At 40.8% G+C, this 15,026-nt stretch overlaps 1 protein-coding gene across 1 annotated transcript in view; it reads right to left on the reverse strand.

Annotated features, from left to right (window-relative positions):
• Positions 1-15,026, reverse strand: part of LIN54 (lin-54 DREAM MuvB core complex component) — a 47,445-nt gene that overhangs the window by 7,239 nt on the left and 25,180 nt on the right. Inside the window, 5 exon segments of the mRNA XM_012647147.1 lie at positions 30-121; positions 634-831; positions 986-1,059; positions 5,912-6,128; positions 11,897-12,039. Coding sequence (XP_012502601.1) covers positions 30-121; positions 634-831; positions 986-1,059; positions 5,912-6,128; positions 11,897-12,039 — 724 coding nt within the window.

A 15,026-nucleotide genomic window follows, 5' to 3' on the forward strand; every position in this document is an offset into this window, starting at 1 on the left:
CTTACTTTACATATTTTCAAAATACTCACCCATTGAACGGAAGCCTTGCCTGGGTCTGGATACCAGATGTGCTGGTAAAGTTGGAGTTGCTTGCTATAGACACGTATGAGGACTGCTGCAGCTACATGTAAAGAAAGGTCATTTTAGATATTTGCAAACATGGATAATACTCTCGAATAGGAGGATCAGTAAGCAGCACAGATACGGATCACTAAAGATATGGCACCTGGAAATGGATTTCAGAGCTCATTTTCCAAGGGCCAGTTGGTGGCATCATGTTCATGTGTGAGAAAGAGCTTTATTACAGCCATAGTCTGTTCTAAATCCGTGTGGTCTCTGCTGATTTTAGCTTCAACTTATTTCTTCTCCTATCTCCACAGGCTTGCCCTCCCACCAAGCTGCTCTCAGCTCCAAATTGCCTGACTTGTACATCTGACTTGTGCTGTATATTTCTAAATGCTAAAGATACATAGAAATAAACTCAAAGGTTTTGGTTAACATTTCAAAATTCTGGAAAGAGCCATTTTAATACGAAGTCGGATGTTTCTGAGTAGTTTCGGAATGTGATGCCGCTAGACATCTCAGACCCAATTACCACTTTTGAAACTCAGTGACTTCATTTTTTCCGCGTACCTGAGTAACGTACTGGGCTGGAAGCACTGCGTAACCCACGTTCCCTGTTCCCGGAGCTGGTGCCAGGACGGTGCCCGGCGGCAGGTTGGTGAGGTTGGGCTGGATCTGCGGCAGTGGCGTGGCCGGCATGATGAGCCGCTGCTGTGGCTGGCTAGTGGTCACTATCTGTGAAGTTGGATTGATTGGTTTGGGAACAACCTAAAAATAAAGGAAATATATCGATGATCACAAAAATAAATTTTACAGCTGCTCAATTCAGGATGGATCTCTTACACCTAAATCTTAACTTTCAATTTAAAAAGTAAATTGTCTATTTGGGAGAAACTGAGAAAAGAAGTTATGGGATACTCACTTGTTTGACAGTCTGAGCTGAGACAATTGGAACTGACATCCGCACTGGAGTTGTATTGACAACCACTGGCTTTGCTTTGTGAAAAAGGAAAAAAATATGAGTAATTTATTTATAGGAAATAGTATTTCAAACACTTATGAATACTTAGGTCTCCCAAGTTATCTTCATGAAAGAGCTTAAAGAATTCCATTTGTTTCCTATTTCGAGCAATCTTTAACCAGAATAGTTACCTTGCAGAATTGCTTGCCCCATCTGCCAGAGAACTTGTATCTAAGGTAGCTGCAAAGGGGTTTGTTCTGTGAAGTTTGGATTCGGTCGAGGGGCCGCACTCGGGGAGCTGGAGGGCCACATGTGGCCCGGAGGCCACAGGTCCCCATCCCTGGTCTATCTACTTTATAAGGGAGTATTTGTAGGTTCAAGACATTCTCCTGGAAATACTTCAATCTGTATTTAGAGGATTTTGCATTTAGTACTAAATCCAGTCGAATGAAATACTGTGTTAATAAAGGAACTACCATTCATAAGCTTGGGGAACAACACTTTTCTACACCACTGTTTCTAATTGCTGTTTCTATTCAAACCGGAGAAAATATCATTCTTGTGTAATTCAATATTTACAGAATACATACTAAGAGGCAGCAAAGCAAAGAAGTGAAGAATATGGGCTCTAAGTCATAAGACCAGGGGGTTCCAATCCCGGTTCTGCCGTAACCGCTTGAGCTCTCTTCGCCTGTGTCCTCACCTGCAACACGGGGAACGTGGACCTCACGGCATGTAAGCATCAAGTAGGGACGTCATTCATGAAAACCGATCAGAACAGACGATTGCCTAGCAAATGGTCGGGTGCTCAGTAAATGTTAGTTCCCACGACTGTTGCTGTGGTTACGACTATTACAACCACAGTGGCATTGCGGTCACTTTCCAGGGAAACTAGAGTACAAGACACCTGCTCTCGGGGAGGTTGCATTCCAGTAGAGCAGATTAGGCCAGTACCTAAATAAGACAGATTCTCTTACAGAAGATAAATGAAGAGCTGTGGGAGTTCAAAGAAAGAGAATATACATCTGCCTGGCGGAGGACGGGAATACAAGAGCGCCTGCGGGACGTGGCACCGCCACGGGCGCGAGCGATGGGCGGGTCGCATGGGGGCACACGGGTTGGGGGGCCAGTCTGGGCGGAACCCGGGGTCAAAGCTGACGCCACGGGCAAAAGGGCAGGCCGCAGACATTTGCTGAGGACTGCGAACGCTACGGTAGGGATCTCTGCGTTAAATTCTGTATTTTAGATCCAGTAGGCGATAAGAAGTTTCTGGGGATTTTTAAATACAGACATACTGGAATACAACACAACGAAATTGTATTTGGCAGCAGCGTGTAAGAGAATGGAGTTGCAAGAGACAAAAAAGGCAGATGAGTGAAAAATGAGGGCCTCGTCTGGGGTGGCAGCCCTGGGAGGGAAAGGAGAGAGCGGACGCAAGAGAACTGGGGAGGGGACAGGAACGTGACTTAGCAACCACTGAATGGCAGGAACTGTACGCATGAGGGAAGAAAAGATAAGTCCGTGTGGAGCTTTCGAGTGACCAGGAAACTGACAGCTGTTAGAACTAAAACGTCAAGGATGCGCTGATCTGAAGGGAGGACGAAACCTGACGTGGAGACAGCTGTGAGGAAACTCGGGGACGCGGCTGGCACTAGACCTACACGCTGGGGTCGAAGCGCTGCTGCCACTGCCACGCTCTGACGCGGGGATCTGAGACCACAGGAAGGACGTCTCTCCAGGTTTCGTTTAGGCAAAAGTAAGGCCTGGAGCCTGGTCTGAAAAAGACGGGTTGAGGCAATGGGATCTCTATTCCAAACCATACATGACAAACAGTAAATTGCCTTGGCTGGAAAGGCTACTCTGATAGTAACAGACTTTTTACTTTTGGTGGGGGCTGTAAGGCTGATAGCTGAAGACAAAAAGCTGGGAGTCCCAGAAGAGAATATTAAAGAGGGTACTCTGGTCCAGAGGGGAGCAGGCCACTGAAGCAAGGGGACAAACCAGGGAGGAGGGAGAGCCGGAGAGTTCTGGAAAAAGTGTATGATGGTGGTAATGGCTGCACAGCTCTGTGAATGTACTAAAGACCAACGAATGGTACTGTAAAAGGGTGAATCGTACGGCATGCATGAACTGTATCTCGACAAGTTTGCTGTACAAAGAGGGTATGACCATGAAACACGGCAGCAGTGACACTGGGCACCCGTTTGAAGTCCTTCCTGTTCTGTTTTCATTCTTGTCAGTTACACCCAAGCATTGGCAAAGTCACAGTAACCACTGTAGACTGGTCTCAGCGGTACTCGAGGGAATTAAAAGGTGAGCCTGAGTTTGTGCCTGGAACACAGGAGAGTGGGCGCCCTGAGCCATCTGCTCCCTGCGAGGAGAGGGTGGTCCCCGTGCCGAAAGCACACAGAGCAGCGGCGGGGCAGCGAGGCCAGCCGCCAGTGGAACGTGAGACCTTCCTGGGGGTCCTGAGAAATAACAGGGAAGGGGTGTGATCCTCCCTCAGCCACATTAAGTGGGGGACCGTCCCTGCCCCTCCCCACGCACACGCACAAATTGTGCTCATGTACACACGCAACCTCTCCCACCCCTGCAAAGGAAAACAAAACTTAGGAACTCAAGTTTACGTAGGGTTTGGCATCTGTGTGCTGAGTTTTAACTGAGGCCTGGGGAATGAAGAAAATACAAAATAAAGTGGTCATCAAACAGAACACTATAAAATATCTAGGGAAGGGGACAGTATATAACTAAGTCACAAGTCTGCATTTCTCTTCCTCCTTACCTTAGCGCACGTTACTAACTACTACTGCGGTTCTCACAGAAGCGAGCATAATCTTTTATTTTTTATTTTTTAGTCTTTAGCAGGAACTCTGAATAACCGTTTAGAATAGCCTCCTTCCAAACTTCAGAAACCACATCTGCAAGTGTTTGAGGCTTTTTAATTTCTTAAACTGATTTCCTGCCTCACCAAGATGACAGATTAGATTGTGAAAAGGTCAGCCAAGCACTCTTCTGGGTCCTTCTTCTACGCTGCCTGCCACTGAGCCTGCAATTAACACGATGGAGCTTCCAGGGGGGGGAAATGTTCAAGAGGACCCCAATTTCCCAATTTCCCTTGGCATTTAAGTAAATCCCTCATAAGAAGTTAGGCCCTTAGATTAATACATGTGATGAACTAGAGCAACTATTTGGTGTCTCTCTAATGAAAATGGTAGATTTATCTGTTGCAATCATTCCTGCGAATAATACATACACCAAGATCTTTTATGGGACGGGGAGAAGGACGAAAAGAGAAAAACGTGAGTGGCTCTGAGGGCGATCCGGCGGGCAGGGGTGCAGAGGGTGGGGCGGGAGGGGAGAGCAGAGAGGCCGAGCCGAAGGTGGACGCAGGAAGTGGGAGCGGGATGAGGGGTCGCCAGGACCAAAGGGAGAAGGAGAAGCGGAGACAGGCGGACAGACAGACACGAAGCTGGAGAAGAAGGCGCCAGACCGTGCTGCCTTCTGCGGTGTCCACCCCTCCTCCCTGCGTCACTGACGACGAAGCCTGATTCTTGCTAATGAGCAAATTAGTGTCAACGTGACTCAGGACTGATCCGCTGGCAGACTCTAGCCCAGCACGCGCACAGAGACACGTCAAATGCAACCAGCGTGTCTGACGACGGCCCTGCAGCGCCTCTCCGGCGTCCTGCTAAGTGTGAGTACCCAGAGGATAAAACCTGATTCCCTGAGTCGGCAATGCACAAGTCGCACTTTTCCTCTCATTAAGAGCACTATGATAGTGATGCTCTCCCGAAATCGGTTTAAAGACATTAGAAAATATAATTACTTGATGCGTCTAATTTAATAGAAAACACGCTAAAATACTGTTTACTCCATTTTCTCCCTTCGGTGATTTGAAAAAGAGATAGTTTTTTTTTTCCTTCCACAATTTTCCTCAGGTGGCCTGGCTGTCAGCAATAGATAGCTCCAAACCTCTGGTCTCTTAATAAAAACGAAAGAGTAACCGACGGGTCTTTAATTCTTCTATTTACTTCCAATAAACAATAAATCATTCGCTTGCTATCAACTGCTTTTTGACATTGTTGGAATATAAAGTAGTATCTTCCAAGGAAAAACTTAAGCCCTAAAATACAAAATACCCGGATCCTTTCATACCATTCAAGTTTTCAAAAGTAGATAAATACGGAGAAATGTTATATATGTGTCTGTGTGTGCGTATATCGGGTGGCAGGAAGGGCTAAACACAGACATAGAAAATAGAGAAGCAACAAACAAGAATATCCTCTGGGAAAAATACAACTGAGCAAAACATAACATTTTAATTACTTTTTTTCCCTTTTATTTATTTATTTTTTTAATTTCAGCATATTACAGGGGTACAGATGTTTAGGTTACGTACGTTGCCCTTCCCCCCTCCCCCTTAATTACTTTTTATTAGCAATTATAGATCCAAAGTAAGTAAAAGCTGAGAATGATATTACGTTCCTACTTGTCATTTATACCTTGCCTATTTGTCATTTAAACTGACCCAAACCCTATCAAGGGGATTCATAGCTTAGAAAACAAAACAAATAATTTGGTTACATTTAAATCTGTCCCACTGGCATAAAAGGTAGGTTTTTAAACCAGCAATAAAATGGCTAACCACCAATTAACAAATGATGATTATCATCTGGTATCATAGCACGCTGTGTACCGACTTTGAGCAGAATTCATGCTACTGTTACATAGAACTCTGATTCTATTTCTTTGCCTTCCGTAACAGCCACTGATTCAAACTCTCAGCAGAAATGCCACACTTAATCAGGATTTCAGCCAGAAAAGGACCAATGTTCTTTAATAATGTTAAAAGCATTAATTACGGTTTTAAAAAAAATGGTTACTAACCTTGCTGAAGAGGCTGAGTGTTTGTACTGGGATTCTGACTAACCGGCGGGGCTGAGCTACTGGCTGTTGTGGCTGTGACAAGTCGCACATAATGAAACTTGCTTCCAGGCACTTGGATCTGCTGGACATTGGGGGCAGTCGCCAGAGGAATGATTGTCTTAAACTGGGATGCGCTCACTCCTCCAACAGTGATGGTCTGCACCGTTGACTTCACTGCCTAGTGAACAACACAACACGGCTGTCGTTAACCTGGGGTTTGACTTCCCTGCTCCTCGTCATTTGTGACAGTCTCTCAAGTAACAAAGTACACTCCTGTATTTCATCAAAAGCTGCTGAAAGAAACACCCTGTTCAAAGAGAAATGAAAAGAACAGTAATGAATAGAGGAGTGAAACCAAAAGTAATGAGTTCTACCTTTCTTCTCTAGTAGGTAACCTCCTTGGTGGTCCAGGTCATATGACTTGCTATGAAGACATTATTACTTAATTTGTAAGAACTTACACAGTTTTTTTCAATACCAGGTAAAATTTATAAGAAAAGGATGATTTTAAAACTCCCAGAAATAAGCCCCATATTTAATACAGAGAAAAAAGGATACAGATAGTTGGTGTTATTACTACCCACCAAATTAACTATGACAAATTTGATATTCCCATCTTCTGCAGGAGAAAGAAACCCAAAAGAAAAGCCCATCTTACACCTCTACTAAGTCTAGTCAATTCTGAACAGCTTATAATACTCCCTAGGTACAAAAGTATGCACCAGCATACAAGCAGGAGGCCAAATTCAGTCCAAAATTGCCCCAGTTTTATTTGTCTAGGGCAACTCATTTGGGGTAAATCAGGTCTGAATAAATATGATGATTTTAATGATGATTTAATCATTTAAAAGTTGAGGATTGGTATTAATCCTTTCCATCAGTCTGGCAGAAGGCAATAGGACTTCCCCAAAGGCTAAAATGAATCATCACAGGCAGAGCAGAACAGACTGCGTCTTCTGCGATGTCCCTAACTGATGTTTAACCAATGTGGAACACACTGTCGCACAAAGTTCAAACAAGAGTCTCTAATTATTTAGTATTATTTTATAAAGAATGTATCCCCACCTATTCTATAAAAAGCCCTCATGCTAAAAGACAACTGACATATGATGGAAGAAATCTATATTCACTATGTGGATAATAATTTATCAAATAAGAATTCTGAAATTTTGGAACATTTTCATAAAGGCCCAGGGGAAAGAAAAAAGAATGCCATTTAGTTTGGAAACTCTACAGTCAATGGAAATAAATAATTCACATGTTATCATTAAGTGGAGGCACCAAATAGCAGATTCAAAATCAAGTTAATAACAATAGCCATAGCAGTCAGTGAATTAAATGAAAACAGAAAGCATATGAAAAAGGACAGAATGTGTAAATATGGAAGCTACTGAAAAATCCAGCAACCTATGAGATAAATATGCACAATGGTGCAAGAGACACAGTCCTTGCTATATTAGTTGAAAATGGGGAAAACCCACTAAGAAACAATAATAGTTACATATGCATGGAAGACAGCACTAAAAACTAAAGATTATCTGATTTAAATCTAGCAGCCACATTATGAGGATTAAATGAGTTAAATTATATAAAATATAAATAATAACATGTTGCATAGTACAAATTTGTATTGATCGTATTTTTATTGATAAAAATATCAATAATGCCCATTTTAGATGAAAAAACTGAAGTTCACAGAGATTAAGTAACTTTCCCAATGGCACACAGCTAAAAAGTAGCAGAGCCTTCTCCAAAGCCCATTCGCTTAACCGAAAGTGTGGTAGTACACATCTGTAGTCCTAGATTGTGCCCAGGAGTCTGAGGTTGCAGAGAGCTATAAAAATGCCACCGTACTCTAGGCTGTAGGTTGGGTTGCAGAGCAAGACAGGGTCTCAAAAAAAAAAAGAATATGAGTGTTTTCAAGAAAGCATCCCTATCTTTTATACATAACTATCTACAGATGAAATGACATGCTTAACTTAAAAAATCAGAGGTGGGGAGAGGAAAACAGGTAAGCTGATAATTCTAAAGTTGGATAATGAAAGGTATATGGCAATTAATTATACTATTCTAATGTTTTAATATATTCTAAATTTCTATAGTAAAAACATTAAAAGAATATAGCAATGAGACCCCATAGGTATTCAATCAACACGATAAAGACAAAAACAAAACCAATACACATAACACAGTAAAAGGAATAATTTCTTACTCATTTATTCTTTTTGCTTCTTTATCCTAGCTAATGGGTAACACTGTAAGGAGCTATATACAATAAAAATTCTAACAACAGAACCAATGGAGCCTGTAACCTGTAGTCACCTCAATTCCAACTCTTACTAATCTTTTATTAGGAAAATGGGTCCTTTTCACTTCAAATTGTATTTAGTACCAATCACGTAAGAGCTTCACAGCAAAAGCAAAAGCAATCAACTTCTGAAACCACTTCTCCAATTCTGTTCTAATTTTCAACTTTGCAATACCGGCTTTACTCAGATCACTTCCTGCCTGGATATTTGCAAAAGACACTCAAAATCAGCTTGAGGATTCCAGTCTCCACCTGTCTTGAATCCACCATGCAGACATCGCCTAACTAATATTTTACAAACTTCACTTTCACATTTTTATTGTATCTCTTGTCTCCCAAGAGTTTCTGTTTGATAACAAAATTAAGCCTAAATTTGCTTTGTTTTGAAGATTATCCATAAGTGGCCCTATGTTTATTTTCTCTCCATTCCCCCCAAAGCATTAGTAATTCCAATCAGAGTAGTCGTCTTACTGCCCCATGTGCACAGCATGTCTATTTCACCTCCAGTCCTTTATTTTTGTGGCTGACGTTCACTCTAACTCATACCCACATAAAACCCTAGCTCGGGGATGCCTTCTCAAACCACTCCATCTATAGCTGAATCACCTTACATAGGATATCACACCATCATGTATTTTTTCTTGGTTTTGCAAATGTATATGTTTGTGTAATTATTTGACTGACTTCTTTCATACTCCTTCCCTCACCCTCACAGACTTTACGTTTCACACGTCCATTTTTGCTCTCTACTGTTTCCTCAAATAGAGCACATCGTACTTCTTGGAAACAAAAAGATGTATATAAAATGAAATTTTAAAAACATTGTTCTAAGTTAAGTAATTTCATCTGGATTGAGTTAACAATATGATTATTCTATACAATTAACTAAAGCAACACAAATAATTTGTACAAACATATTACACCATGAAAAAATTGTATTGGAATGTATCTCTTATTAGATGTATGGGACTCACTTTAAAAAATTACTTTTTGTATCCATAGATGGATATCACATATTGCTAGAGTAAAACGGAATCCAGCAACAATTACATTCCTATTATCTGAGCATTCACTGAAGTCCTTCTTCAACTTAGTAGAAAGAAAAGTAGTGGAACCTATCTGAACTACAAGCACAAGAATTTTTAATCATCTGCAGTCATTCGTTTTCTCAATTCCTAGGAAATGGATCAAAAAGGCTTTTTACCAAAACCTATCAAATGATAGGTGCCTTATTTATCCTGATACATTCAGAAATGCTTGGGAAAATTTTTTTAATTGTTAACTACCTGGGCAATAACAACATTCTTTATCTTAGTAAAGGTTTGAATTGCATAAATGTATGCATTTTATCGGAACTCATCCAAGGGTAACTTTTAAGATTTTCATATTTTAGTATGTGTAAATTTTATCTCAAAAAAAAAAAAACTCTTCTAAACAAACAGTGAATTCTAGTTGATATGCTTGATGAACTACCGGGGAAGAGTATACCCGACATGTGCAACTTACTTTGAAAGGCATTAAAAAAATAAGATAATTAAGGTATAAAGGAATGAATAGCTAAATGCTAAATCTAGAATTTAATTACAGATGTTTCACATGCCCCCTTCTCTAAGATGGTGATGTCCAGTTATTAAATCTTAAACCTCTTTCAACACATCTGTTCTTCCCTAGCCCCTGAGCTACTGGTCTAGCACAAACCTGAAGTACTACAACAGTCTCATTCAGTGATTCTCTACCCTGGCCTACACTTTAGAATTTACAAATATTAACTCTAATACCTAGGCCCCAGCCTAGAGATGCTAATTTGAACGGCATCAGGTAGGGTCCAGCCATTAGTTTTTCCAAGTGGTCCCCCGGTGCTTCTAAAGTGCAGCCAAGGTTGGGACTCACTGACCCACCCGACCTCTCCCGCAATCCAGGCTCATCTTCCTCCACACTCTCCTTCACAATGGCGCAGAGCCACCTTTTTAAAAATGCGAATCTCATCTTATTTAGAGCAGTCGTTCTCAATCTAGGCTGATTAGGGAGCTTTAAAAAATCCTGGTATCAGGCCAAACTCCAGAGAGATTAAAACAGAATTTCCAGGGATGAGAACCAGGCATCGGTATTTATTAAAACGCTCCAGGTGATCCCAGTGTGCAGACAAGGGCAGCAGCCACTGTCCTAATGCAGTGCAAAGTCACAGAAAGTCCTTAAGAGCAATAAAATCCAAACTCCCCGAAGATGGGACCTTCCATCTAACCTCAGCACCCTGCCAGAACAACGTCACTCCCTAGAAGGGACGCACTTTTACGTAAAGTAACACCTCAATCCAGAAAGTCCTTCTGCTCATCCACAGCTAAGTCCAACCCGCCTTCAAGGTTAAGACGTTTCTCTGCATAAACCTTCCCTGACACACACAGCAGAGCTCATCGATCCACTCACGGCCGTTACCACTCTGTAGGGCAAATTTCAGTGTTTCAGTCTAACTCCCTTATCGGGCTCCTTGACATTAAAAACCTTATCCTTGAAACGTATAAAACCAAACCGTAACCCAACCACAGCGAGTCCACTTGCTCAAGGCTTCTTGGGCATGGCTCCGGGTCATGGTCCTCAAATTTGACTCAGAATAAACCTCTTTAAATTAAAAAAAAAAAAAAATCAAAAGATCCTTGTCTTATTCATGTTTTATCCCCCATGTCTATCACCATGCCTGGCACATAGTAAGCTCTCAAATAGCTGCTGACTTCATCCCATTTAGGAAAAAAATGACCTATGTTATTACGGAGGTAAAATCCCACTTTCATAAACGGTAAGAGACATATATTTATACATTATATTCAAGCCTCATTAAAACAGAAACCAATAGCTGGACGTTTTAAAAATGTAAGGCAAATGTTTAATGTTTGTTCTGTTATGCACAGTAATACATCCAGGTACAAAGGGCAGAATGTCTCCAGAGTCGCACGGGCAGCAGCTTACAGAATAATGCTTGGCTTTCCACCTAAATAGTGTCTTTGAAACATACCGTTTCTGAAAATGTTATGCTAGTATAATGACATCTGTATGTTTCAGGAAAGCGAGTTAGACTACTGACTTTACCCGAGCATAAAATGATATAGGTACTTAGCCACCTCAAAATGAAAACAAATTATGAAAAGCTTTTCAACGCTTTCAACGAAATGTACTTAAGCTTAAAAACACTGATAATATGGTTACTAGCATGTGATGGGAATTTCTGGTACTCTGGGTCCTGTCACCCGGCAAAAGCTCAGATCTCCATTTAAAAAATAAGTTACATTTAACATTTTATATTCACACAGTCACTATATATGTGCCTTCCCCAAAGATAATAATAATGTTAAAATATTAACACTTACATAATTACTTTATTCAAAAGATTTTTGCTGTGTCCACATTCATATGGGCCGTGGAAGTCATCTTAACATGCAAAATGATTACTATGTTACTCTGTGTTTAAGGTAAGTTTTTCATCTGTCAGACATCCTTGGTTATTAAATTAATCCAGCATTTGCTGAATGTTTATTACCTGCTTGGGAATATATTAAAACTGAAGTATCTGAAGTAACTAGTAAGAAAACAAAGGTATCAACCACAATATTTGGTATTTGTGGCTAATTATTATTATTTTTTTTTACCTTATTTGGCGATTTCAGAGGTGAGATGGCTATTTTATTTGGTGTCTGTGTTGTAGAGTTTAAAGTTGATGCGATAACAGCACTTTCTGATATCGTTATGGTCTTGGACGGGGTTCCGGGAGCAGACTGTGAAAGGACCCTACCTGCGGAGGAGAGGCAGCACGTCAGGTCGACTTTTTAAAATACCGGTATAAAAATCACGTGATGATGACCTACGCCCACGAGGACTAGAGTGTGTATATACATAATATGTTCACTATTTCACAGATATCAACATATGAACGTAAACACTTAAGCGAGTCCCTAATGAACTGCGGTAAACCTAGGCAGACAAAACAATGCTTCTTAGCAATACTTAATATCTTAGTTCACATAAACTCTACAAATGAACAGTTCTGCTCATATTCTCATCAACACTGTTAAGTTATATCCAACAGAAAGCAAGTTCAGGACAAGTAAGCAACGTGCCCTGTGTAACACAGCTCCTAAAAGTCTTCAGGACTTGAATCTAAGTCTTAAAACTTCAATCTCCGTATTCTACTATCTACCGCTGTCTTCCTATGTGAACATAAACCATGAAGGTACAATTTAAATCCACACTTACAAAACAGATAGTTTCTAGACTAACTGGAACACTGTCAGGTTTAACACTGTCTGAGTTTAGACTGCCAAAAGGAAAAAAAAAAACTTTATTATAGCTACCCTGGCCAGATTCCATACTGTGTTCCCTTCCGGACAATACCCTTCAGGAACAACATCGAAAAACTAGTGGTGGCGCACGCCTGCAGAGCCAGCTACTCGGAGGCTGAGGCGGGAGGATGCTTGAGCCCAGGAGATTGAGGTTGTAGTGAACTATGATGACACCACCGCACTCCAGCCCAGGCGACAGAGCGAGACCCTGTCTTGGCAGGGGGCGGGGTGGGGGACACCAGGAGCAATGGCTCATGCTTGCAATCCCAGCACTTTAGGAGGCCAAGGCAGGAGGATCGCTTGAGGCCAGGAGTTCAAGACCAGACTGGGCAACAAAGCAACACCCTATCTCTACAAAAAATTTAAAAATTAGCCAGACATGGTGGCACCCGCCTATAATCCCAGCTACTCAGGAGGCTGAGGCAGGAAGAAAGCTTAAGCCCGGGAGTTTGATGTTTCAGTGAGCTATGATGATGCCACTGTCCGGGTGACAGAGCAAGGAAGGAAGGAAGAGAAGAAAAGAAAAGAAAGTAAGGAAAGAAAAGGAAGGGGAGGGGAGGGGAGGAGAGGGAGGAAAGAAGGAAGAAAGATTACAACGTGTCTGGACGGTTAGGGAATTAGAAGTCATATTACATTGAATCGAAATATTGGGAATTTTTATCCTAGGCAAGAAAGGAATACAAAGACATGACAGAGCTCCAAATTCTTGAAAGACTGTGTGACAGCTATTAGTGCCATTCACCAAGTCTTCCCGTTCTCCTCCATCTGGGCACGCAGTAGAACTACACCTGCACCTCCCACCCTCCCCCACTCCCTATCTTGTGGTCATGCTGGGGTCAGTCGACTACTTCTGGCCTATGAGTTACAAGCAGAAGTGACATGTGTCATCGCTGGGCCAGAGGAGATATTGCTACCTATGGAAGACCTTCTGAAGCTTTCTTTTCCTCTTCTGCATCTGAGATACTGGGTCCTTTATCAGCCTGTGTCCCTCAGTGAGTATGAGAAGAGCCCCACTCTGAGCCCACAATGGGCATGTGGATAATCAGTAAGCATGAATAAAAAAATAAAACTTTGAGGTTTATTTTTACCCTTTTAAGATGGGACATAGTTATTTTGGCAGGAAGGACAAGATTATCCTGACTGATCCTGGCTGTCAGGTGGAAGGATTAGAATCAATCTGTATCGCATCAAATGTATAGAAACAGAAAAAAATTTCAGCTCAGCACTAAGAAAAAACTTCTAACAAAAATTTCCAATTGCAATGACTATTTTAACACAAGTGAGGTTCTAGTCACTGAAAGTGTTCCAAACAGATGCTGGATAATCAAGTCCAATGGCTAAAGAGGGACGTTAAGCATCTAAGAAGTAAAGGAAGTAGATAATTCAATTATCTAAAATCATTTCTAACCTTTAGATGCTCTGACTGAACTTACCGATACAGCTAGAAACGAAGGAGGAGAAAGAAAGAGAGGGAGAAAAGGAAAGAGAGCAAGAAAGAAGGGATTTTTCCCTTAGACAAAAATAAAGAACTAGTACTTAGCAATTTCTGGGCAGTCTTTCCTGATCACAACGCCAAAGTATACATAGCTTCTTCTTGAAAAGTGAATCAAGTTTTATTCTCATTTATGAAGTCTTTAAATATTTTAAATACAATTTTCAAACTGTTTTTGTAGTACGTGATTATTGCCATCTTGCTGAGTTTTAAAAAGCCTGAATACATCATAACCAGATAAAGTCAATTCTATATAAACTAAATGAATCTACGTCAAATATTTTTAGAAAGCCACCCAGAAGTGTCGAGCCCACCTAAAGGAATATGTTTGTCTATTCTGGTTTCCAAAACTAATACCTGTGAGATATAAGCCTGAAGCCCAACAACCATTCAGTTAAGAAAAGAAATTACCAATAAAGGTATAGTGTCGTAAAATGCTCATCATTTATAGTCATTGCTATAATCTCATATTTGTTAGGAATTACATACCTTTCAGAAAACGTTCATATAGAAAATCCTCAATTCCTGAGGATAACTGATACCAGAAAAAGGCCACTTAGAGTGAATTCACTTAAAACAGGAACAAAAATTTCATTGTAAATAACAAAAGAAAACTGAAGTTTCACTTACTTTTTTTGGCTTATATTTTTAAAAAATTCAGTTTGTAACTAAAACTGCACAAAACCCTCAGGATGAACAAAGAAAAAAATCAGCTGTTGCATTTGGGGGAGAAAGGTTTCTTCTGAAAATATGTATGATATAGATTCTGCCTGATGGGCACAACATGATCGTAAGAATATTCTGGCAGGTCATTTCTGCCAAAATATTTCAAGATTTCATCAATTTTCCCAAGAACCTCTATATCCTTTGAAATTTATTTTTTTTTTTTGAGGGGTCTGCTTGGTTTTCACCTAGATAGCATTTCTGATTATCTAATCTAACCTCCAA

This window comes from Propithecus coquereli, unplaced genomic scaffold, assembly GCF_000956105.1.
Source record: "Propithecus coquereli isolate 6110/MARCELLA unplaced genomic scaffold, Pcoq_1.0 Scaffold26, whole genome shotgun sequence".
In the NCBI taxonomy this organism is placed as follows: Eukaryota; Metazoa; Chordata; class Mammalia; order Primates; family Indriidae; genus Propithecus; species Propithecus coquereli.